The sequence below is a fragment of the Corythoichthys intestinalis genome, chromosome 13 (assembly GCF_030265065.1).
Source record: "Corythoichthys intestinalis isolate RoL2023-P3 chromosome 13, ASM3026506v1, whole genome shotgun sequence".
NCBI classification, from domain to species: domain Eukaryota; kingdom Metazoa; phylum Chordata; class Actinopteri; order Syngnathiformes; family Syngnathidae; genus Corythoichthys; species Corythoichthys intestinalis.
The window spans coordinates 49540453-49565091 of record NC_080407.1 but is presented as its reverse complement, the minus strand read 5'-3'; the positions used below and the strand labels follow the sequence as shown (position 1 = coordinate 49565091).

General features: G+C 41.4%; 1 protein-coding gene across 3 annotated transcripts in view; it reads right to left on the bottom strand.

The window, feature by feature from the left end:
- The window catches only part of LOC130927749 (pyruvate carboxylase, mitochondrial-like), a 292766-nt gene that overhangs the window by 9384 nt on the left and 258743 nt on the right, over nt 1–24639 (bottom strand). For all 3 annotated transcript variants that reach the window (XM_057853741.1, XM_057853743.1, XM_057853742.1), the window contains exons 19-24: nt 23822–23903; nt 16545–16702; nt 12800–12886; nt 9331–9510; nt 5347–5521; nt 2860–2933 (exon numbers count right to left, since the gene is read on the bottom strand). In XM_057853741.1, the coding sequence (XP_057709724.1) occupies nt 2860–2933; nt 5347–5521; nt 9331–9510; nt 12800–12886; nt 16545–16702; nt 23822–23903 (756 nt within the window). The remainder of the gene's footprint in view (nt 1–2859; nt 2934–5346; nt 5522–9330; nt 9511–12799; nt 12887–16544; nt 16703–23821; nt 23904–24639) is intronic.

Here is a 24639-nt window from a genome sequence, read left to right as displayed (position 1 = left end):
CTGTAGATGGAGTCACTTCCGATTTTTTTTTTTTGGGGTGGGGGCATTTTGGGTTTACTTCCTGTTCTATTGGGTCACTTCCTGTTGAATTCGGAGTCACTTGCGGATGATTTGGGGACATTTCAGCTTCAGTTCCTGTTGATTTTGAGACATTCCAGGGTGACTTTCTGGAGACATCGGGTCACTTCATGTTGATTTTGAGGCATTTTAGGGTCACTTCCTGTTGATATGGGGGGAGGGGGGTGTTTGGGGTCACTTCCTGTTACTTTTGAGGCATTTCAAGGGCGCTTCCTGTCGATATGGGGGGACTTTAGGGTCATTACCTATTGATTTGGGGGCATTCCAGGTTGCCTTTGTGTACGTATATGTTGGGTCACTTCCTATGGATTTTGAGGCATTCCAGGGTCACTTCCTGGATATATCAGGTCAGTTTCTGTTAAATGGGGGAGGGGTGTTTGGGGTCACTTCCTGTTTATTGGGGAGGGGGCATTTGGGGTCACTTCCAGTTGATTTTGAGGCATTCCAGGGTCACTTACTTTTGACTTTGAGGCATTTGAGGGTCACTTCCAGGAGATATCAGATCACTTCCTATTGATATATTTTTTTGGGGGGGGGGGGGGGGGGGTTAGGGCCACTTCCTGTTGATATGGGGAGACTTTAGGGTCACTTCCTATTAATTTGGGGGCATTTCAGGTTCACTTTGTGTATATATTGGATCACTTCCTTTTGATTTTGAGGTATTCCAGGGTCACTTCCTGTAGATATCAGGTTAGTTTCTGTTTATATGGGGGGGGTTGTTTGGGGTCACTTCCTGTCGATTTGGGGAGAGGGATGTTTAGGGTCACTATATTGGATCAAAAGTATTGGCACTCTTTCTTGCTCCAGCCTTCACCGTGTACAGACGCACTCGCTGAGCTCCTGAAGCACTCTCTTATCTTAACCGATAAGCGCTCAGGGCCAGCAAGCTCGACTCCCAGTATGGCTCCAAAGAATTTGAAACCTGGAGACTTGGATGAAATAAAATCCTCCATACAGAAGTTGGAGGTCTGCTTGACTGGCTTGATTCAAAACCAGAATCAAGAAATCGTCAGAGAGCTCCAGTTAATTCGCGCTGAAAACGAGAAACTCAAGCAGGCGGTCGAGGAGAGAGATGTTCGCATCAAGAGGCTGGAAATTTTGGCTGACGATCTCGACCAGTGCCGACGCGTAAATGAGCTCATCATTTCTGGATTACAACTGATGCCTAGCCCAGGTGACACAGTGGCGCAACTGGCAATTGCTAAGCTTAAAGAGTATGGAATAAACATGGAACCGCTGGACATCCGTCGCTGCTTTCTGCTCCCATCTGGGGGGAGAGGACCGGCGACGGTGCTCATGAAGCTGGCAGACCACAAGACCAAGACTGCCCTGCTTAACCAGCGCCGCCACCCCTTGTCATTACCCGAGGAGACGGGTAATGACAAGCATGACGTTTAGCTACTCTTGCTCCGTTCCTCATTGCGTCCCGAAGACCGCGCCGGCGCGCTGAGTGTGTTTTACTTCCGCTCTACTTGACATACTTCAATAATAGGAATTTGGATGTCTGTGAATCGTTCTCGAATCTTCTACGGCCGAATCGCGAATAATCTAAGAATCGGAAATTTCGCACACTTCTAGTCATTTGAATAGAATACTCTGGGTGTTTTATTTCCTGACAATGACACTGCGCACGGTAGACACAGGAACATTTGGGTCTTTGGAGATGGACTTGTAGCCTTGAGATTGTCCATGCTTCCTCGGGAAGTTCTCAGACAGTTCTTTGGTCTTCTTTCTTTTCTCCATGCTCAATTTGGTACACAAAAGGACACCGGACAGGGGTTGAGTCAACTTTAATCCATTTTAACTGGCTGCAAGTGTGATTTAGTTAATGCCACAGGTAAGTAACAGGTTAATTACACAAATTAGAGAAGCATAACATGATTTTTCAAAGGGTGCCAATATTTTTGGCCAGCAGTGTATAAATTTTAGCTTTTCAATGACATGCAAATGCAAGCATAAATTATTTACTAGACGTTCTATCTATTTGAAGCAGCAGCCAAAAAAATGCCAGATGAAAAAACAAAAACTACAGTAGATTTTCAGGATGTTTTTTTTTTCTTTTTTTTTTTTTTATTAGAGCTCATAAATCATTTTGAACGTCCCCCAAATGCCAAGAAAGTCACAAAAGACTCAATTTCTAGTGTTGCTCCATTCTATAAAAACGAGGGTGCGATTTTCTAGGGAGTAGGCGGCCGCGGAGCGCGTTTTCTTTGCGGTGCCATTTGTCTCCCTCGCCTCCTTTCACGGGCCATAAAGCGACGCTTGCCAAAAAGCTCGACGTGTCACTTTTTGACGAGCTTTCAGTCCGTCTCTCGCTCCTCACCGCCGCTAATAGGACCTGATCCGGCGGGGATACCCATTGTCATGACAACAGAAGGCTTGTTTTTCGCTAGAGACGAATGACTGATAAGGCGCTAGGGTGCGGAGGTGCAATCAAATCCTCGCAAATGTCGGAGTGGCGTGTTCGAGGTTTGCGGTCGGGGTCGATAGCGTACGTGAGCGATCGATGCAACTGTTGAATCTTTGAAAACACGGCAGCGGTGAAATGCCGCTCCTCGGGTCCCTAGCAATATAAAAATCAATTAACACCAACCCGGAGCTCTTCTGCTGCCGTGAAATGAAAGGTGCTCGCTCGCTAACAGCCGTGCGCTTGGAACCCGTAATGAGAATATTGTCAAAAAGCAGAAATTATTCATCGAGGCCAATGGGAATAGGTTCATTTGGCTAAATGTTGCAGCAGGTGCAAAACAGCAATGAAAGACACCAACAGGAGAACGTTACCTCAAATTCCTCAGCGATCTTTGGACCATCCAGGAAGAGTCGGGTGCTCAGACAGTCCACCGGCCCAAAGTTTGCTGCAGACAGAGGAGGAAGTCATGGGTGCTATATTTATCTAGTGGTGTAACAATAAAGTGGTATGAAAAAGCCTTTTGGAATTTCTCACATTTCTGCATTAAATCACCATCAAATGAGAGTTGATCTTTGTCAAAATCACACAGATGAAAAAAAACTCTGCTTTAACTAAAACCACCCAAACATTTATAGGTTTTCATATTTTAATGTGAACAGTCTGCAAACAATGACAGAAGGGGGGAAATAAGTAAGCGAACCATCACATTAGAAAACGATTTAAATAATATATATATATACATATATATATATATATATATATATATATATATATATATATATTAAAAAAAGGCATGTCCGATATTTTTTTGCCGATTCCGATACTTTGAAAATGACGTGATCAGACCCGATCGATGGGGATCTTTAATCTCAATACTTTGTTATGTACCCTTTGTTGGCAATAACGGAGGCCAAATGTTTTCTGCAACTCTTCACAAGCTTTTCACACACAGTTGCTGGTATTTTGGCCCATTCCTCCATGCAGATCTCCTCTAGAGCAGTGATGTTTTGGGGCTGTCGTTGGGCAACGCGGACTTTCAACTTCCTCCACAGATTTTCGATAGGGTTGAGATCTGGAGACTGGCTAGGCCACTCCAGGACCTTGAAATGCTTCTTACGAAGCCACTCCTTTGTTGCCCTAGCTGTGTGTTTGGGATCACTGTCATGCTGAAAGACCCAGCCACGTCTCATCTTCAATGCCCTTGATGATGGAAGGAGATTTTCACTCAAAATGTCTCGATACATAGTCCCATTCATTCTTTCCTTTACACAGATCAGTCGTCTTGGTCCATTTGCAGAAAAACAGCCCCAAAGCATGATGTTTCCACCTCCACGCTTCACAGAGGGTATGGTGTTCTTCGGATGCAATTCACTCGAAATCTCTCGATACATGGCCCCATTCATTCTTTCCTTTACATCACAGGTGTCAAACTGATTCCAGAAAGGGCCAAGTGGGTGCAGGTTTGCTTTCAAACCAAGGAAGAGGATACCTTTATACCAATCAGATCTTTCACATGTGTAATCAGTTAATCATTGTCAGGTGCCGCTTGTTTCAGCAGATAGTTAATTGGTTAAACTCTCTGCGTGGTATCGGTTGGAACAAAATCCAACACCCACTTGGCCCTTTCTAGAACCGGTTTGACACCTGTGCTTTACACAGATCAGTCGTCCTGGTCCCTTTGCAGAAAAACAGCCCCAAAGCATGATGTTTCCACCCCCATGCTTCACAGTAGGTATGGTGTTCTTCGGATGCAATTCAGTATTCTTTCTCCTCCAAACACGAGAACCTGTGTTTCTACCAAAAAGTTCTATTTTGGTTTCATCTGACCATATCACACTCTCCCAGTCCTCTTCTGGGTCATCCAAATGCTCTCCAGCGAACCGCAGACGGGCCTGGACGTTTACTTTCTTCAGCAGGGGGACACGTCTGGCAGTGCAGGATTTGAGTCCCTGGCGGTGCATTGTGTTACTGATAGTAGCCTTTGTTACTGTGGTCCCAGCTCTCTGTTGGTCATTCACTAGGTCCCCCCGTGTGGTTCTGGGATTTTTGCTCACCGTTCTTGTTATCATTTTGACGACACGAGGTGAGATCTTGCATGGAGCCCCAGATCGAGGGAGATTATCAGTGGTCTTGTATGTCTTCCATTTTCTAATAATTGCTCCCACTGTTGATTTCTTTACACTTAGTGTTTTACCTATTGCAGATTCAGTCTTCCCAGCCTGGTGCAAGTGACTGACTGAAGTTGTGGATAGGTGTCTTTTATACCGATAATGAGTTAAAACAGGTGGCATTAATACAGGTAACGAGAGGAGCCTCGTTAGACCTCATTAGAAGAAATTAGACCTCTTTGACAGCCAGAAATCTTGCTTGTTTGTAGGGGACCAAATACTTATTTTCCACTCTAATTTGGAAATAAATTCTTTAAAAATCAAACAATGTGATTTTCTTTTTTTTTCTTGCACATTCTGTCTCTCATGGTTGAGGTTTACCTATGTTGACAATTACAGGCCTCTCTAATCTTTTCAAGTAGGAGAACTTGCACAATTGCTGGTTGACTACATACTTATTTGCCCCACTGTATATGGCTAAGGTAGGTGCCTGTTTTGGTTTTGGTCGGTAGCAGCTTTGATTTTGCAAATATTTGAATTTGAAGTTTTTGAAAATAGGCCCCCTACGAATCGGCCCTGTTTCATGTATCATGTCAATAGGTTATGAAGTCCATGGAACAGCATCGGTTTTGGCTGTGGAGAAATGCCAATGAAACAAACAAAAACAATATGCTGGATGGTAGCTTTAGCATTACATGCAAAACTACTATCAATTACTTAATCCCTAAAATGGCAGTCTGCTAAACCCACCGGTAAATTCCTTAAATTCCTGAAAGACCTTGGGGTACATAGCCGCCGACATGACATCTTCGGTCGTGATGTCTTCACCGTGCGCCGCCCGCAGCCCGTCCTCCAAAGACTTGAAGTCCATCGGCGGCAAGGAGGCGCCGGGGCGTCCCTCGATGCGCGGGAGGGACTTGAGTACCTAGTCAAAGAAGTAAGGTTTGGAGGCAAAGAGGCAAAACGTGTTACATCAGGACGAACGCTCTCTTGGGATTCGGAAGACTCGGATGTGTTAAAAGCCACGAAAGTTCACAGTCCACTTCTCGCTTTTCAATAAAAGCTTTAACCTGCGTTTGACTTCGGAAAAAACAGCATGTCTAGTATTTCATCTTAAAATTTCAATGACCCGGTTTGGTTTGAGAAGAAATACCAAAGCAAATCAAAGAACAAAATATTTTCAGAAAGCACTCCAAGGTGTACAAAATGTCCCTCAACTCAAAGACAAGTGCCGAAACGATAGTCTCGCCCCCCTGCCTGTTACACTAAACATTTCAAACGCTTCCCAAAATACATCCGCACGTGCGTGTCGAGGCTTCAGGTGCGGTGCGAAGCTGTTAGTCACACAGCTTTGGCGCTTTCCACGGCAGCTGAGTCATGTGCGCGCGACACGCAGACACTTCAAAGATGGCCGTGCCATTGAAGTCCCTGATCGTTATTTCTAGCGCGTCCTCGCCAGGTTGGGAGAACAACACGCCGGGAGCCTTTTCTCACAAAAAATGGGATCGCTAGCCGACCGCTAACTGATTTCAGCTTGCTTTTCAAAGCAAGGTCTTATGACCACCTAAAACTGCAGGCATATCTTATTCCTCCTCAAATCTGATTTTCAGGGCTGGCTGTTCGCAGTATTTTTAGCAAGTGTACAAATCTGATTTGGGCCTGTTCACACTGGGTCACATTATGGACACAGCTGACAGATTGCTTTGCCAACGAAGGCGTCATCCAACATAAAGTGACGTCACGGACAGTCAAAACCCATCTGGGCTGTTCAGACTGAGAAGTATCTTGTCCATATCTGATATGAAACTACCTCCTGTATGTGGTTTCAATCCGATTTCTGTACTTTTTGACAGTTCAGATTGCAAAAGAGCCATCCAGTTTCAATGTGGATGAGCTAAAAATCAGATTTTGGCCGCCAGGCCTTAGCTGCCTTCAGACTGCAGGCATATCCGATTCAAAATGGATTCCTCCCCAAATCAGATTTTCAGGGCTGGCTGTTCACATGATTTTTTTCATGTGTCCAAATTAGATCTGAACCTGTTCAGACTGGATACACCTGACAGGTTGATGTGGCAGCAAAGGCGTCATCCAGCATAAAGTGACATCATGGACAGTCAAAACCCACCTGGGCTCTTCAGACTGAGAAGCATCTTCTCCATATCTGATATGAAACTACCTCCGGTGTGTGGTTTCAATCCAATTTCTGTGCTTTGTGACTGTTCAGACTACAAAAGACCCATCCAGTTTCAATGTGGATTAGCTAAAATTCAGATTTTGGCCGCCAGCCTGAACGAAGCTCCTTGAGACTGTAAGCATATCTAATTCTAATCGGATTCCTCCCCAGATCCGATTTTCACAGCTGGCGGTTCACACTAATTCTATCAAGTGTCCAAATCAGATCTAAGCTTGTTCAGACTGGATACACCTGGGAGGTTGCTGTGGCAACAAAGGAATCAAGCAGCACAGAGTGACGTCATGGACAGTCAAATCCTATTTGAGCTGTTCAGACTGATATAAAACTACCTCTGGTATGTGGTTTTAATCTCATTTATGTGCTTTGTGGCTGTTCAGACTACAAAAGGGCAATCCAGTTTCAATGGGGAGGAGCTAAAAAAAAAAAAAAAAAAAAATCAAGATTTTGGGTGCGTTCAGATCCGATTTTCAGGGCTGGCTGTTCACACTATTTTTTATCAAGGGGCCAAATCAGATCTGAATCTATTCAGACTGGATACACCTGACAGATTGCTATGGCAACGAAGGCGTCATCCAGCATTAAGTGATGTCACAGACAGTCAAATCCTATTTGAGCTGTTCAGACTTGTATGTTTCCTGTCCATATCTGAAACTACCTCTAGAATGTGGTTTTAATCTGATTTATGTGCTTTTGTGACTATTCAGACTACCAAAGAGCCATCCAGTTTCAATCTGGATGAACTAAAAATCAGATTTAATTCATTTAAACCACATACGGGAGTTTCATATCAGATATGGACAAGATGCTTCTCAGTCTAAACAGCCCAAATGGGTTTTGACTGTCTGTGACGTCACTCTATGCTGGATGACACCTTTGTTGCAACAGCAATCTGTCAGGTGTTTCCATCATGTGACCCAGTTTGAACAGACCCAGGCTCATTAATCATCAACCATTATAGGGCGCCACCCCACCACACCCCACCCTACCCCAGCCACCGGCTTGTCACGACAACATACGCTGTACTTTTAACGCTTTGCAAGCAATGACACTGAAAATTTTCAAATTATTTAATTTGAGATGGACAATTAAATTTAACAGACCGTGATGTGACACAATATAAGCAAACAATTTCCATCTATTGTCCCAGGCTAGGCTACAAAACAATACAACTGAGAGTGCTATGCCTGCCTGTTAAGCGACAAAACAGGCAAGCGGCCGGTGACAGACTCGACTCGGTGGTCGCGAATGTAAACGTTCGGTTTTAGCGGCTGTTGTTCACTTACCGACATCACCGTCCACAGCCAATTCTAGCCCTAATTCTCTGGCATTTTGTCCCCCTTTTAAAAACTTCAACATTTTTTCTCATTCACCTCTATGATCTTCATGTCTTTTTTTTGTTTGTTTTCTGCACACCCGATTTATGACGACTCGCCATGTTTAAAGTTTATAACAATGACAGAGTGCCAGAGCGGGGTCAAACCATTCTCTGCTAAGACAGAATGGGGGCGCGGGGGGGGGCGTCGTGCGAAAAAAGGAAAAATGAAATAATTAATATGTTTTTATTAGGGCTGTCAAACGATTAAAATTTTTAATTGAGTTAATCACAGCTTAAAAATTAAGCGTAATTAATCACGATTCAAACCATCTCTAAAATAGGCCATATTTTTCTGTACATTATTGTTGGAATGGAAATATAAGACAAGATGGATATATACATTCAACATACTGTACATAAGTACTGTATTTGTTTATTATAACAATAAATCCACAAGATGGCATTAACATTATTAACAGGGATCCACAAATAGAAAGACTTGTAATTCTTAAAAGATGAATGTGACTTTGTATATTGTGACTAACTATTGCCATCTAGTGTATTTGTTGAGCTAAACGAAATGTTTGAATAGAGTTTGCCCAAATGCATGACGGGAAGTTGGGAAACCATGACTGTCAGTGGTGGCTGCAAATGGTATATCTTCTCTGCGTTGTGTTCATTACAGGGTGTCAAGAAAATGATCATCTCCTGTCATTTTTCCCTACGTCGCTCGCCACAATAGTTATAATAGTTAAGATGCCAAAGCTTTTGCCAATAAATAGCACGGCCTGTGTCCACTCCATTCGCTTGTCTCTGCCTCTTAGCTCTCAATATACGTAAAACGGCGCCATTGTAGTCTGTTTGCGGCAATGCGTGAGTGGGTCGTTCCGCACATGCGTTAAATGCGTTAAATATTTTAACGTGATTAATTTTAAAAAATGAATTACCGCCCGTTAACACGATAAATTTGACAGCCCTAGTTTTTATGTATAAATCGAGTAGAACATAATATTACATCAGACAACGATTTAAATAAAAAAGAAATATGTGAATGTAAAGTAAAATAACTTAAAGGTCATTCAGGGGCCCCTATGGTCCTGAGGCCTGGGACAGCATACCCGGTTACCCCCCCACCCCCCGTCGATGGGCTTGGTCATGGTCACGCGCGGGTTTTGTCATGTTAACAAACATAAACAACAACAAAAAAACTGGCTTTTCGATGTACCTTGGATCTAAAGGGCTCCGGGAATCCTCCGTGCGGTATCCCGACGTAGCCCTGCAGGAACTCCACCACGGACAGAGGAAAGGACAGCTCGTCGGCCCGCTCCTCCACCTCGGCGCGGCTCAGGTTGTTCTGCACCATGAACTGGGCCAGGTCGCCGACGATCTTGGACGACGGCGTCACCTGAAGGACAGCCAGTGCAGTGACAAACAACAATTTACTTCAGCTTTCATGGCCAACTGTTTTTTTTTCACTTGTCATAAAGAGACCCCTGAATTTTTTTCCCCCATTTTTTTTTTTTTTTTTTTTTTGAAAACTGCCTTTTTTAAATTCATTTGAAGCCACACTGCTTGTTTACAGGAATGCTGGAGGGAGCGGGAGCAGTGGCTGAAATCTTCAGAGTGGTCATTACACGAGTCCTATGAAAAAAAAAAAAAGCTAAAAGCAGACGGCGGCGTGACTGTGCATCCCAATTCTTCCTTTTTCCAATGTTATCAGCATTTCCTCAGGCCAATCTTTGCTTATTTATTGCAAAGTAAAAGGGCCATTGCCTTTTGTTTTCTCATGCGTCTTCATGAATCATGGCTCTCTCTCTCTCTACTAACTCACCGCATTTGTCATCACACTAAAATGCACTCCATTTCTTCATTTAAATACCTATTTTTTTGACAATAGCACAGTCTTCTGCAGAAATAATCAATGACAGGATATTACTACTTGATTTAAAAGAAAACTATAAGTCGCACCAGCTAAAAAAGGCGCAACGAAGAGGGAAAAAAAAATATAAATCGCACCGAAGAAAGAAAAGATATGTCATCTTGAAAGGTAATTTAAAATAAAAATTGAATAGACAACAACAGACTGAATAAGTGTACGGTATGCTTTTTTTTTTTTTAACCTGTCCTGTTCAGCTGATTGACGCGGAGAATGGAAATCTGAGTGTCTGATTGGTCTGCACAGTTTTAATTTATCACATGGGAGTATGACATACTCCGACTGTGATCATTCAATGTGTTTCCTTTATTAGGATAAAGCAGCGAACAGGAAGGGGTTATGGGGAGTGAAGGAATCTGACCTTCTAGCCAAACCGCTGGAATCGCGCCAGCCGTTCGCCATACCCGCGCTGGCGCAGCTCCAACGACCCCGAATGGCGGGACCCCGGCAAACCGGCCAAAAGGGCAAACTCTGCACGTTCACCTTAGTCTTAACCCTTTGTTCTGACTCAATTTTGAAAGGTTTAAAGAAAGCTCATAGAGAACAAGTTGACAATTTATTTGGGTCGACATCCATCAATCAGAAAGGCAAGACAGACACAGACTCAGGCAAACTCGTTCCAAGGTCACCATATCAGAAGTCAACAAAAGGTTCCCGGAAAAAATGACCAGGATTAGTTAAACATTCAGGCTCTCGCGGGGCAGGACTGTGGACAGGAAGAAGGGTGTGTTTAGGATTATTGTCTGTTTGTGGATTGGACAGGATTCAGGAGTTACTGTTGTCCGGGCAACGAGGGTTGTGGATTTTGCTACCTTACCTTCTCTGGCATAAAAAAAAAAAGAGAAAAGAAAAACTTTTTGCCATGTGGCAAAAAAATTTTGCCTTGTGGCATTTTTCTTTGCCATGCGGCAATTTTCTTTGCCATGCGGCAATTTTTCTTGCCATGCGACAAATTTTTTTGGCCACGAGGCAAAATTTTTTTGGCCACGAGGCAAAAATTTTTTGCCACGAGGCAAAATTTTTTTGTCTTGTGGTAAAAAAATTTTGCCATGTGGCATTTTTTTGCCATGAGGCATTTTTCTTTGCCTTGTGGCAATTTTTCTTGCCATGCGGCAATTTTTCTTGCCTTGTGGTAAATTTTCTTTGTCTTGTGGTAAAAAATTATTGCCATGTGGCATTTTTTTTTGCCACATTTTGCCATGTGGCATTTTTTTGCCGCATGGCATAAAACTTTTTGCCATGTGGCAAAAATTTTTTTGCCATGTGGCTTTTTTTGCCATGAGGCAAAAATCTTCGGGCTTGTGGTAAAATTTTTTTGCCATGCGGTAAATTTTTTTTGCCATGTGGCATTTTTCTTTGCCATGCGGCAATTTTTCTTGCCATGCGGCAATTTTTCTTGCCATGCGGCAATTTTTCTTGCCTTGTGGTAAATTTTCTTTGTCTTGTGGTAAAAAATTATTGCCATGTGGCATTTTTTTTTGCCACATTTTGCCATGTGGCATTTTTTTGCCGCATGGCATAAAACTTTTTGCCATGTGGCAAAAATTTTTTTGCCATGTGGCTTTTTTTGCCATGAGGCAAAATTTTTTTGGCTTGTGGTAAAATTTTTTTGCCATGCGGTAAAATTTTTTTGCCATGCGGCAAAATTTTTTTGCCATGTGGCTTTTTTTTTGCCACATTTTGGCATGGCGAGGCAAAATTATTTTGCCTTGTGGTATTTTTTTTGTCTTGTGGTAAAAAAATTTTGCCATGTGGCATTTTTTTGCCACATTTTGCCATGAAGCATTTTTTTTGCTGCATGGCATAAAAAATTTTGCCATGTGGCAAAACATTTTTTGCCATGTGGCATTTTTTTTTGCCATGTGCCAAAAATTTTTTGCAATGTGGCATTCTTTTCCATGTGGAATTTTTTTTTTTGCCACATGGCAAAAAATAAATAAAAATTTAAAAAATTGCCAAATGGCAAAAAAAAAATTTTTGGTTCTTGCTGTCTCTCGCCTTGAGTGCGCCAGAGCGGGGTCAAACCATTCTCTGCTAAGAGTGGTGGGGAGCGTTGTGCATAAAAAAGGAAAAAATATGTATTTGAAATATTTATTATGTTAAAGTTTTTAAGTATATCTCAAGTAGAACATAATATTTAATCAGACAATGATTTAAATAATAAAGAAATATGTGAATGTAAAGGAAAATAAATTAAGGGTCATTCAGGTCCCAAAATACCCCGATGCCCCCCACTGTCGACGGGCTTGCCCATGCACATCTGAGCCCTGTTCTTAATCCCCTTCCCATTTCCTCTCCCCCTTCCTAAAACCCCGTCTCGGGGCTGGTGTTCATCTTTCTCCCTCCCGCTCAAGCGCATAAACAACTCTCTCGCTTTTTACAGCGTCAAGGGAGCCGGGCGGGAGTGGTGAAGAATGGTACCTGTCACCGGAGGAGGAGACAGCAGACAGAAGCGATAACGAGACACCGGGAGAGCGAGGCGGAGCGGGAGAAAACCCGCGCTAAGATTAGAGATACGAAACAGGGAGTCTAATCAAAATGGGGGACGGTTTGACGTCTGAGTTGAGACTAAACGCCGGCTGCGTGCCGCTTGATGGAGGGAAGCACGAGAAAAGAACAAAAAAGGGGGCGAAAAAACAAAGGTTTCCGAAAATTTCCATAGGCTTTTTTTTTTTCACCCTTCTGCTGTCAGTTTACTTTCTGGACTTAAAGTTGCAATGGGAGTTGAGAACATGCTTGTGTGATCTGCAGCACTCACCTTAATAAGGTCTCCCAGAAGTTTGTTGGCTTCAGTGTAGGCCTTCTTCACTTCTTTGAACTTATTCCCCAGGCCCATACTGTGCGCCTGCAGTCACCAAACAAGAAAAGTAGGATGAATACTCGAAAGTTCTGGGTCGAATTGTTCAAAGGGACGAGCTGCAATACCTACACCCAGACCATCCATGGAAATCCAAGAGATAAAGACAATAGAGACGTTAAAAAAAAAAAACATATTGCATGGACACTTGTTCTTATGTCATTTTGGGGTGCACAATCTCAATCGGACTACGTTTTCGTTGTTGCAAAATGAACGCACGCCAGTGTTCTCGGCAACAATGACGATAATGAAACTATTTCGTCAACCAGTGTTGTTTTTGGCAACCCTTTTAATTTTGGTCTTGGTTTTAAGGCCCTTTCACACACACATGAACACCGTTTAAATCCCAGCATTATACCTCGCAATATTTACGTAAAATAACTGCCAACTGCCCGGTTTTTTGCTTTTAACCAATAATAGAGACAGTTTTACGTCCATATCTATCATGAATTCAGGGATTTAAGCATTTATTCACAAGAATTTCAACGTAAAAAGCTCTTTGTTGTGGACTTGTGGTGAGGCTGTGCCACAGTGAACTTAAAGACGAGCCACACATTCGCAATATTTACGTAAAATAGATGCTACCTGCACGTTTTTTTTTGCTTTTAACATAGAAATCGAGAATGTTTTACATCCAAATCCATGCAGAATTCAGGGTTTTAAGCATTTATTCACATGAATTTTCAATGAAAAAAGCTGATTGTTTTGCTACGGCGGCCATGTTGGATTTACAGTCTCTAGATTTTATTTCAGACTTTTCTGCGTCCATATTCAAAAAATATCAGCTTTTAGTGTTTTATTTTGGTAGGACAGTGAGGCTTCCAGTGATCCCATGAATCTCACGTAGCATGCCGCATAGGTCTCATCCAGACAAGACGGCTCTCCTGGAACATCGTTTCTTGTTGAGAAAATCTTGTCAATTGCGCTGAGAGACCAACTAATCAAACCCATTTTCGTATGAGAGTTTCTTACCAGGTGTGAGTTTGATAGTGGGCAGGGAAGCTTTAAACCACTCATCAGTGATTGGGCTCACACCTGACTTAAAATGTTTGGTAAAAATTAGGGGTGTCAAACGATTAACATTTTTAATCAAGTTAATTACAGCTTAAAAATTAATCAATCATAATTAATCGCAATTAATCGCAATTCAAACCATCTATAAAATATGCCATATTTTTCTGTAAATTATTGTTGGAATGGAAAGATAAGACACAAGATGGATGTATACATTCAAATTACGGTACATAAGTACTGTATTTCTTTATTATAACAATAAATCAACAAGATGGCATTACCATTATTAACATTCTGTTAAAGCGATCCATGGATAGAAAGACTTGTAGTTCTTAAAAGATGCATTTTAGTACAAGTTATAGAAATTTTGTATTAAAACCCCTCATGTTTTCGTTTTAATAAAATTTGTAAAATTTTCAATCAAAAAATAAACTAGTAGCCCGCCATTGTTGATGTCAATAATTACTTACACAATGCTCATGGGTGCTGAAGCCTATAAAATCAGTCGCACCCAAGCGCCAGCAGAGGGCAGCAAAACTCCGAAAAACACAAGTACACCTTTAACTGTACTGTCATTTTAATCTGTTTGAGCGGGGCATTTGTGCGTTAATTGCGTCAAATATTTTAACGGGATTAAATAAAAAAAAAATTACCACTTGTTAACGCGATAATTTTGAGAGCCCTAGTAAAAATTGGTTTCAATTGCTCTTTAAGTTTTCTTAGGCAGAGCGTTCATCGACTTGTTTCCTCTCTACTGTCATTGTTTGCATGCTATCCTCATCAAAATATGAAAACCTATAAATGTTTGGGTGGTTTTAGTTAAAGCAGACACTGTATTTTCATCTGTGTGATTTTGACAAAGATCACATCCCATTTGATCGTGATTTTACGCAGAAATGTGAGAAATTCCAAATGGTTCAGACACTTTTTCCATAACTTCAGTTGAGGTTCTTAGCTGTCAAAAGTTTACTTGGAAATTTTTGAAGTTGTTACATTTATCATCATTTAAGCATCCACTGACAAACGCATGTTGAAACCACTGAAATATGACGAATAAGTAGAGATGTCCATATTGATCGGCATCCCGATCGATCGGGTCCGATCACGTCATTTTCAAAGTATCAGAATCGGCAAAAAAATATCAGACATGCCTTTTTTTAATATATATATTTTTTTTATTAAATCGTTTTCTAATTGTATTTAACGTTACAGACATAATATGTAACAGTCATCCATAGTCTTTAGCTTAGGCTTAAAGTAAGGCTATCAAATTTATCGCGTAAACGGCGGTAATTATTTCTTAAAAATTAATCATGTTAAAATATTTAATGCAATTAACGCATGCTCTGCACGACCCACTGACGCATTGCCGCGTTCAATCTATAATGGCGCCGTTTTACCTATATATAGAGCTAACAGGCAGCGTAAAATGAGTAGAGAGAATTTTGGCAGTCTTTGGAGCCTCTTTTTAATTGGCTAAAGCCTTAAAATCCCTCTCTCAACAATTAGAAATATTGTGGGAAGCAATGTGGGGAAGAACGGTAGTGGTTGATCTTTTCCTTAACACCCTCTGTCACTTCCCAACGCAGAGAAGATATATCAATTGGTGCCACTACGCACAGCCCTGGTTGCACTTCCCATCATGCATTTGGGCAGAACAGTTAAATGGCTACAGTATCATTTACTGAAAGCTCAACAAATACACTAGATGGCAATATTTAGTCACAATATACAAAGTCACATTTATCCTTTAAGAATTACAAGTCTTTCTATCCGTGGATCCCTCCCACAGAAAGAATGTTAATAATGTAAATGCCATCTAGAGGATTTATTGTCATAATAAAAAAATACAGTACTTATGTACTGTATGTTGAATGTATATATTCGTCTGAGTTTTATTCATTTTTTTCTTAATGCATTGCCAAAATGTACAAGATCGGGAAAAATTATCGGGAATGATTGGAATTGAATCGGAAGCCAAAAAAAAAAAGCAATCGGATCGGGAAATATCGGGATCGGCAGATACTCAAACTAAAACGATCGGGATCGGATCGGGAGCAAAAAAACATGATCGGAACAACCCTAGTTCTTAGCTGTCAAAAGTTTACTTGGAAAATTTTGAAGTTGTTACATTTATCATCATTTAAGCATCCACTGACAAACGCATTTTGAAACGACTGAAATATGACTAATAAGTATTTTCGTCCAAAAGACAGACTAAGATAAAAAGTAACAGGACTGATACAAGCCATATATTTAACACAAATTTTAAAAAATGTGTAAGAAAATAATTAGTTATGAGAGTTGGAGCCTTGTCATGGACAATTTTCTTCAACTATCAGTCGAGATTTTCAATTACATTGAAAAAGATTGGACTTCTATCATCGTCAATGGTGCAGTCAAAATCGACTGCAATATCTTTTAGCGAGAAACCTAACAGTTAGCGAAATAGAGTTTGTCGGACACACCAACATGGCTTCGACTGGAAAAAAAAAAAAGCACTATTATTACACCATCATGGCGGGTCCTGCAGGCACACAGTGGGGCCTGTGTTTACATCAGCTCAATTTCACAGGTCAGCTGTGCAACTAAAAAACCATTTGAAGACGGTGATTGTGTAGCTGTAGGGCACCTGGAAGTGGAGGTTGGTGTACTGTCCTCCGGGTATCTCGTTCTCGTAGACGTCGGCGTTGCCGGACTTCATGGTGGCCGTGCAGTCAAACGGCGCGTACAGGCCTCGAGCCACTTCCCAGTACTCGCTGTAGTCAAACACCTTCTCCAATGCGATACCTGCGATAAGTGGTCACGCCGTGAGAACTCTCAAACTGGCTTTAAATAGATGCCGGGAGGCAAACGGAAATCTGTGCACAAGTTAGTAAGTTCCAAGTTTCCTTTAAGATTGAAATGGATTGGACGTCTAGAGGTGTTTTCAATATCCTTTTTTACACTAAAAATCACAACACATAGTCTGAATACTATACATTAGAGCTTGAAGGGAATAGTATCTTATCTCATATTTATTGTTTGACTGTTTTTATTACTCTCATGCAGAGGTCACGGAACCACGGACCTCGGTCCGGGTCCGGATCCCCAAGCCGTCTGGACCGGATCTCAAGCTGTCCGGACTAATACATGCAACAACAAAAAACATTTTTTTCTGCGGGTTTGCAGAGCGGAGGTGGGCAACAAACAAAAACCTTAGCGGTGACGCGAGTGAGCCAGCCAATGGGAGTGAAGCATTTGAAAGTTATTTTTAGAACAGCATGTCTCACACTTGCTTTCCAGACTCTGCGGAGTGACAGCCAAAAACTGAGCCGAATGAAGTTGGAGGAAGAGGCGAAAAGGTACGGCAAATGGCGTGCTCAAAACTATGCAAGATTGATGCAGAAAACTGAGTGTTTAAGGAGGAGTAGACCAAAACATTTTTGTTCATTTTACCTGGCGGCAGCACAAGACCGCTATGCCTCATCTGTTCAGAGACGGTGTTCTGCCAAAATCTGCTACATCGGCGAAACGTCCTACATTAGTCGAATTTGACACCCAAAGTACTACCTGGCGCTAAACTTGTTTTGTTTGGATGCATACAGGCTGAACGTACTAAAAAATGCCTTAAGAAAATACTTAAATGCAGTTATACCAAATAAGGATGGTTTAAATACGCTACGTGACTAATGTGGTCAACTGCTTCCAAGCTAACACAAAAACCACAATGGTTAAAAGTATGAGAGTGTAATACATGCAAATAGTATTTTTCAGGCAATGAAAAGGTTCTAAAAAACTAAATAAAAACAAAAATAGTGAGTACTCGCCGCTTCTATCCAATGTGCGATGCGTGCGGATGCTTACGCAAGCGCGCTGAGCGCTGTGTAGACGTTTTGCCATGTAGTAAGGAATGGTCAAACAACGGAAGCGCTTGTAAAAAGCAGCCATTTGAAAAGGCACTATGAAACGAAGCACGCAGCTTTTTCGCAGTTTCCCTATGAACTCTGCCATCTGTTCTTAAAAAAATAGCACAATTAAGGGCTTAGTATGGTCGATTTATCATTTATTACTAATTAATTATTATTAAATATTATTTATTACTTACTATACATTTATTTTTTATATTTTATTTACATCTTTGAATGCTGTAATTATCGGCATAGCCACGTAAAGATACGTTTGCATTTTTTGGGAAAAAAGAAGCATTAAAACTATTTCCAGACCCGAGATTGTTGTAATTTTTAAATTTCGGACCCAGAGGATTTTTAATTCATGACCCCTGCTCTAACGTATCAATATAATATAAAATAGCATTTATATCACATTTGAAGGAAAACAAGCAGAACACATTTGACATAAGGCATAAGAGATACATGACGCTTTCTGACCACGGAATCCCAACGCGTGCTGAGCAAGATTGACGCCGACTACCAAGTGATAGGCACGACATCTACAAGCCCATGTCTGCAACACCAAATCCCGCAATCAGCTCTTCAGGACAGTCCAGAACAAATGGCGGGATGTCCTGTACTACCACAACACCCGAGGCAAGTGACCTGTAAATGCCCCAAAATCAACAGAAAGTGACCTGTAAATGCCCCAAAATCAACAGGAAATGACCCGTAAATGCCCCAAAATGAAAAGGAAGTGACCCAAAATCAACAGGAAATGATGTTAAATGCCCCAGTAACCCAAAATTAATAGGAAGGGACCAATAAATGACTCAAAAGGAAAATGAATTCACTGAAAATAAACAGGAAGTGACCTTTAATCCCCAAAATCAACAGGAATTGACCTGTAAATTCCCTAAAAGGAAAAGGAAGTGACTCAAAATCAACAGGAAATAACGTCAAATGCCCCAGTAACCCAATATCTACAGGAAATGACCTGTAATTGCCCCCAAATCAACGGAAAGTGACCTGTAAATGCCCCGAAATGAAACGGAAGTAACCGAAAATCAACAAGAAATGACGTGAATCGCTCCAGTAACACAAAAATCAATAAAAAGTGACCTGTAAATGCCTCAAAATCAACATAAAGTGAGCTGTAAATGCCCCGAAATGAAAAGAAAGTGACCGAAAATCAACAGGAAATGACGTGAATTGCCCCAGTAATCCAAAATCATCAGGAAGTGACCCGTAAATGGTCGTTTTATTTACCTGACATATTTCAGCGACTACTTCCGCCTTCATGAGAGTGTCACTGGTGTTGGTATGACGCGTCTTTATCAGATGTAACAGCAGCAGAGCTATGCCAGGATGGTCTTTGTGGATTATGGTTCTGCATTCAACACCATCATCCCCGACATTCGCATTACAAAACTGGAGATCCTGAGCCTCCCCCACCCCCTCACATGCTCCTGGATCAAGGACTTGTCCAACAGACCCCAGACTGTGAGAATTGGCTCACCACAGGGCTGCGTGCTGAGCCCCCTCCTGTACTGCCTCGACACCTACGACTGCAGTCCAATCCAGAGCAGCAACACCAACGTCAAGTTTGCTGATGACACCACAGTGGATGGACTAATCTCACAGGAAAATGAGGCACCCTACAGAGAGGAAGTCCACAAACTCTCAGCCTGGTGCTCTGACAACAACCTGGCCCTGAACACCACCAAAACAATGAGGTCATCATGGACTTCAGGAGGAACCTTACAAACCCGCCGCCCCTGTACATCAACAGCGAGTGTGTGGAGAGGGTCCACACCTTCAGGTTTCTGAGAGTCCAGATCTCAGATGATCTCTCATGGACAGCAAACATAACAGCGATAATAAAGAAAGCTCAGCAGTTCCTGCGAGTCCTCAGAAAGAACAAGCTGGATAGGAAGCTGCTACTGGCCTTCGACCACTCATCCATTGAGAGCCTGCTAACATACTGCATTTCCACCTGGTACGGGAGCTGCACTGCTGCAGACAGGGAGAGGCTTCAGAGAACAGTCCTCTCCCCTCCCTGATGGACATCTACTCCTCTCGATGCCTCATCAGAGCTCTAAACATCCTCAAGGACAGCTCACATCCTGGTTCCCAGCTGTTTGAACTGCTCCCTTCTGGGAGACGCTATAAGCATGAACAAACACAGTGAGGAACAGTTTCTTCACTAAAGCCATCTCCACCCTGATATGTAACACCACATCCAGTGTCCAATATTCATTTACATGCAATATACGATGTGCAATACTTACTAAGTGCAACATTCAATGCCTCACTGTCAACTTCTGCTACTTAACTTCTATTCACACATATTCTATGTGCAATACTTATTTACGTGCAATATTAATGTGCAATACTCAATGCCTTCACTGTCAACTGCTGCTAGTTCACTTTAATTATTTGCACTGCCTGAACATAGGACTACTCCATACATATTTTTGATTTATTTAGATTTTATACTTTTATTCTTGCAAGCCACTTTCGAGATTTTTACTTGTCCTGCACTGTAAAGAGAGATGCTCCACAATTTCATTGTACAACTGTATAATGACGATAAAGGGCTATTCTATTCTATTTTATTCTATTCTATTCTATTGATGGCCCTCGGGCCCTGCTTTCGGATTTCAATGTGCTCCCTGATCCAGCGCTCATTTTTGTTTTCTTAGGTGTGGATAACACTTTTTCCCAGTCCATAATGCGATTTTCCCTTCTGCAGTGATCTTGTGATGGCTGACTTGTGGTGTTCATGTCGTGCTTGTTCTTTTATTGCTCTTTTTTGCCATCTTCTCACACTCCTTGGGTTTTTTTGTTGTTTTTTTTTTTTTTTAATTTAAAGGTCATCCCTGTTTCCCAGATGTATGATGTATGTCAAATCTGACGGGTGAGTCACGCCTTCATCCATCAGCTGATAAAGACGCGTTACACCAACACCTGTGACTCTGATGAAGGCGAGTAAATTAACCTAAAACAATTCTCTGTGATAAAGGAAAAGGAAGTGACCGAAAATCACCAGGAATTCATGGGAAATGCCCTAAATTGAACTCATTGCCTGGCATTTGCTGCCACTGACGGACATAGACGTCCAATCCGTTTCAGACGGATTGGATGTCTACTAGCGATAAACTCATTCCAATTCATAGCAGAAGGATAAAACTAGCTAGTTTTTTCGGTTTATTACTTGTCTCGTAAAATATCGTGAGATCATCGTTATCGTGAGGTCCCCAGAGGTTCCCACCCCCACTGGCAAGCATATGTTAGTTGAAAAAACAAATGGATTAACAGTTATTTTCCACTACAAACAAATCGTGATGAAGGGAGCGCTCGCCAAGGGGGTGGACAAAGGAGGTTTAGCTAAGGAGAGGTTAGCGAAATGTGCATGTTAAAGTGCTGTTAATTACTAGCCACTGAGGAGGAGGAGGATGGAGAGAGCGCGTGCGAGAGGAAGCAGAGCAACTACTCATTATTGCTCGGGCGCCCAGATGGGATGAAAACAGGAAGGGGGGAGGGGTGCGGGGGTGATGAAAACAGGCTAAGGTCAGGAACGTCGCCGAACATTCGGAGGCATTCAAGGCCGGGCTGTTTGCCGAGAATGAAAAGACGCGAGGCGGCAGGCCTTCAAAAGAAGAACGCAAGCTGACGGCTCGCTAACGTCTTTTCTTGTGAAATAGGATGAAAGGAACTATGGGAAGAAAGTTGAGAGAGTGAAAATTGGTTGTTGTGAAACGAGACGCGACTCATGAATTAGGATTAATCACCAAATTTTAACATTCGAGCGTGAATGCATTGACAGTGATGGACGCAGTGATGTTGCTTTGAAAACTAGAAAATGCAATTTCTGGAGAAATTGCAATGGTTGGTACAGTATATCGGGTCACTTCCTGTTGATTTTGGGGCATTTAAGTGTAACTTCACAGTGAATGGAGGTTTTTGTGCATTTGAAATGAATGGCGAAAGGGCCATTGGAAATCAATGGGAAATTTTGCCTATTAGAAATGAATGGGAATGTTTTTGGCACATTTTTAGCCGAACAGTACACTTTTAAGCAAAAACTAAATAAACCTTGTGCTACTACATCATTGGGTCACTTCCTGTTGGTATCGAATCATTTGAGTTGGAAATCAATAGGAGTGAATGGAATTTTTTATGCTATTGAAATTAATGGCGAATAGGGCCATTGGAAATCAATGGGAAATTTTGCCTATTAGAAATGAATGGGTATGTTTTTGGCAAATTTCTGGCCGAACTATACATTTTTTTTTTGTTTTGTTTGTTTTTTTGTTTTTTGCAAAGACTAAATAGAATCGTTCTGCCCTTGAAACCCTAAGCCTATTAGAAATGGATGGGTATGTTTATGCAAATTTTGGCCGAACAGTAGATTTTTTTTTTTTTTTTCCCCCTTGCAAAAACTGATTCGATATTTTGGCCCCCTGCAATATTGGGTCACTTCCTGTTGATTCTGGGGCATTTCAGGGTCACTTCCTGTTGATTTGGAGGCATTTCAGGGTCACTTCCTTGTTGATTTGGAGGCATTCCAGGGCCGTTGGAAATCATTGAGAAATTTTGCCATTAGAAATGAATCGGTATGGTTTTGGCAAATTTTGGCCGAACTGTACATTTTTTTTTTTTCAGCAAAAATTGAATAGAACTTTTGACCCCCTACAATATTGAGTCACTTCCAGTTGATATTGATGTATTTCAGGGTCACTTTCTGTTGATTTGGAGGCATTTCAGGGTCACTTCCTGTTGATATCGAGTCATTTGGGTCAGAAATCAATAGGAGTGAATGGAATTTTCTATGTTATTGAAATGAATGGCAAATAGGGCCATTGGAAATCAATGGGGAATTTTGCCCATTAAAGATGAATGGGTATGTTTTTGGCCGATCTGTACATTTTTCTTTTCTAGCAAAAACTGAATTGAACTTTATGGTCCCCTACAATATTGGGTCTCTTCCTGTTGAGTTGGAGTCATTAAGGATCACTTCCTGTCGATATCGAGTAATTTGGGTTGGAAATCAATAGGAGTGAATTGAAGTTTTTGTGCTATTGAAATGAATGGCGAATAGGGCCATTGGAAATCAATGGGAAATTTGCCTATTAGAAATGAATGGGTATGTTTTTGGTAAATTTTGGTCGAACTGTACATTTTTAGCTTTTGTCGTCCTACAATATTGGGTCACTTCCCGTTGTTTTTGGAGCATTTTAGGGTCACTTCTTGTTGATTTTGGAACATTTCAGGGTGACTTCTTGTTGATTTGGGGGCATTTAGGTGTCACTTCCTGTTGATATAGAGTCCCTTGGGTTGGAAATCAATAGGAGTGAATGCCAGTTGTTGTGCTATTGAAATGAATGGTGAATAGAGCCCTTGGCAATTAAAGGGAAATTTTGCCCATTAGAAATGAATGAGTTTTTGGCAAATATTGGCCGAACCGTAGGTTTTTAGCAAAAACTGTATTGAACTTTAGCCTTAATTAACACCGGCTGCCATTGACGGCCACAGACGTCCGATCCATTTTGACTGGGAGGGGTTGAATCGCCGCAGGCTCCTCCATTGCCATCAATGTGATCATCCCCACATAATTCACAATCTTCAGTTTTCACAGCGAGTACTTTGCAGCTTTCCAGCAATTATCCTTAAACATTTATAATGTATTTTACAGACAAATCTTTGAATTTACATTACAAAAGCCTTTAAATACTCGGCAATCAAACTTTATTTAAGGCCATTTTATTTCTTTGCGGGCACAACAGCTTGAAATCATTTCATTAATGAAGCAAGCCGACGTCTCTATTATCGATCACTCTTCGGCTCTGGTTCCTTCCTTCCGTAATTGGCCAAATATCAGCAAGTCCAATGCGAGTGCTGTCATTTATTGATTGTTTCTTTCCCAAAGCGTGCAGGGAAGGAGACTTTAAAAACGCCAGTCACCACCGTTAACGCTCAAAGATAAAAATGACCACGTTAGACAAGTGGAAAACGGATGTAGAATCACGCTTACCGGTGTCCATTTTGGTCCCTTTAGCGCAGGCTACCATCGCGCCCATGCTAGGTTGAGACGTCATGCCGGCCATGGAGTCCACCTGGTTGATATTTTCAAAAAAGACGAGGATTATTGGATTGCAAATACCTGCCTCTCGCTTCAATTCGGATCTCATTATGCAAATATCGGGCAAAAAAAAAATCGTATTTGTTCAAGTTAATGGAATTATATGAGGAGCGCCTTTCCAGGTACACAGTCGAGATGGAAGGAAAATAGAGGAGGACATAGGTTGTGTTTGGGATGATTCATTCATTTCTACCTGTGAAGGGATTTTTAGATCGCGGATTTTAGTACACATCAGCACTGCGAAAACTCAAAATATTAGCAAGAATATTTGTCTAATTTCTAGCAAACATCTAATCACTCCTAAAATAAGATACAATACCTTCACAAGTCAAATTTGAGCAAGAAATATTGTCTTGAGACGATACAGTGGTACCTCTATTTACAAACGTCTCTACACACAGAGTTTTCAGGTTAAGACTAGGGTTGGGAATCTCTGGCATGAAGCCGATTCGATATATATCTAGATGCACAGGTTACGATTCGATTAAAAAAACGATACATTTTTAAGGCCGAGCGATTCGATACAGTTTAAGAACGATACGGTTCGATACAGTGTTAACGATACGATAGTTAACATTTCTTGTGTGTGTTCGTACAGTATTTTAAACATATAAAAAAAGATTAAAGATGAAATTAAACAACAAAATTTCATACCATGACAACCTGAAACTAATGCCAAACCTGAAAAAAGATGTATCATTTAATGAAGA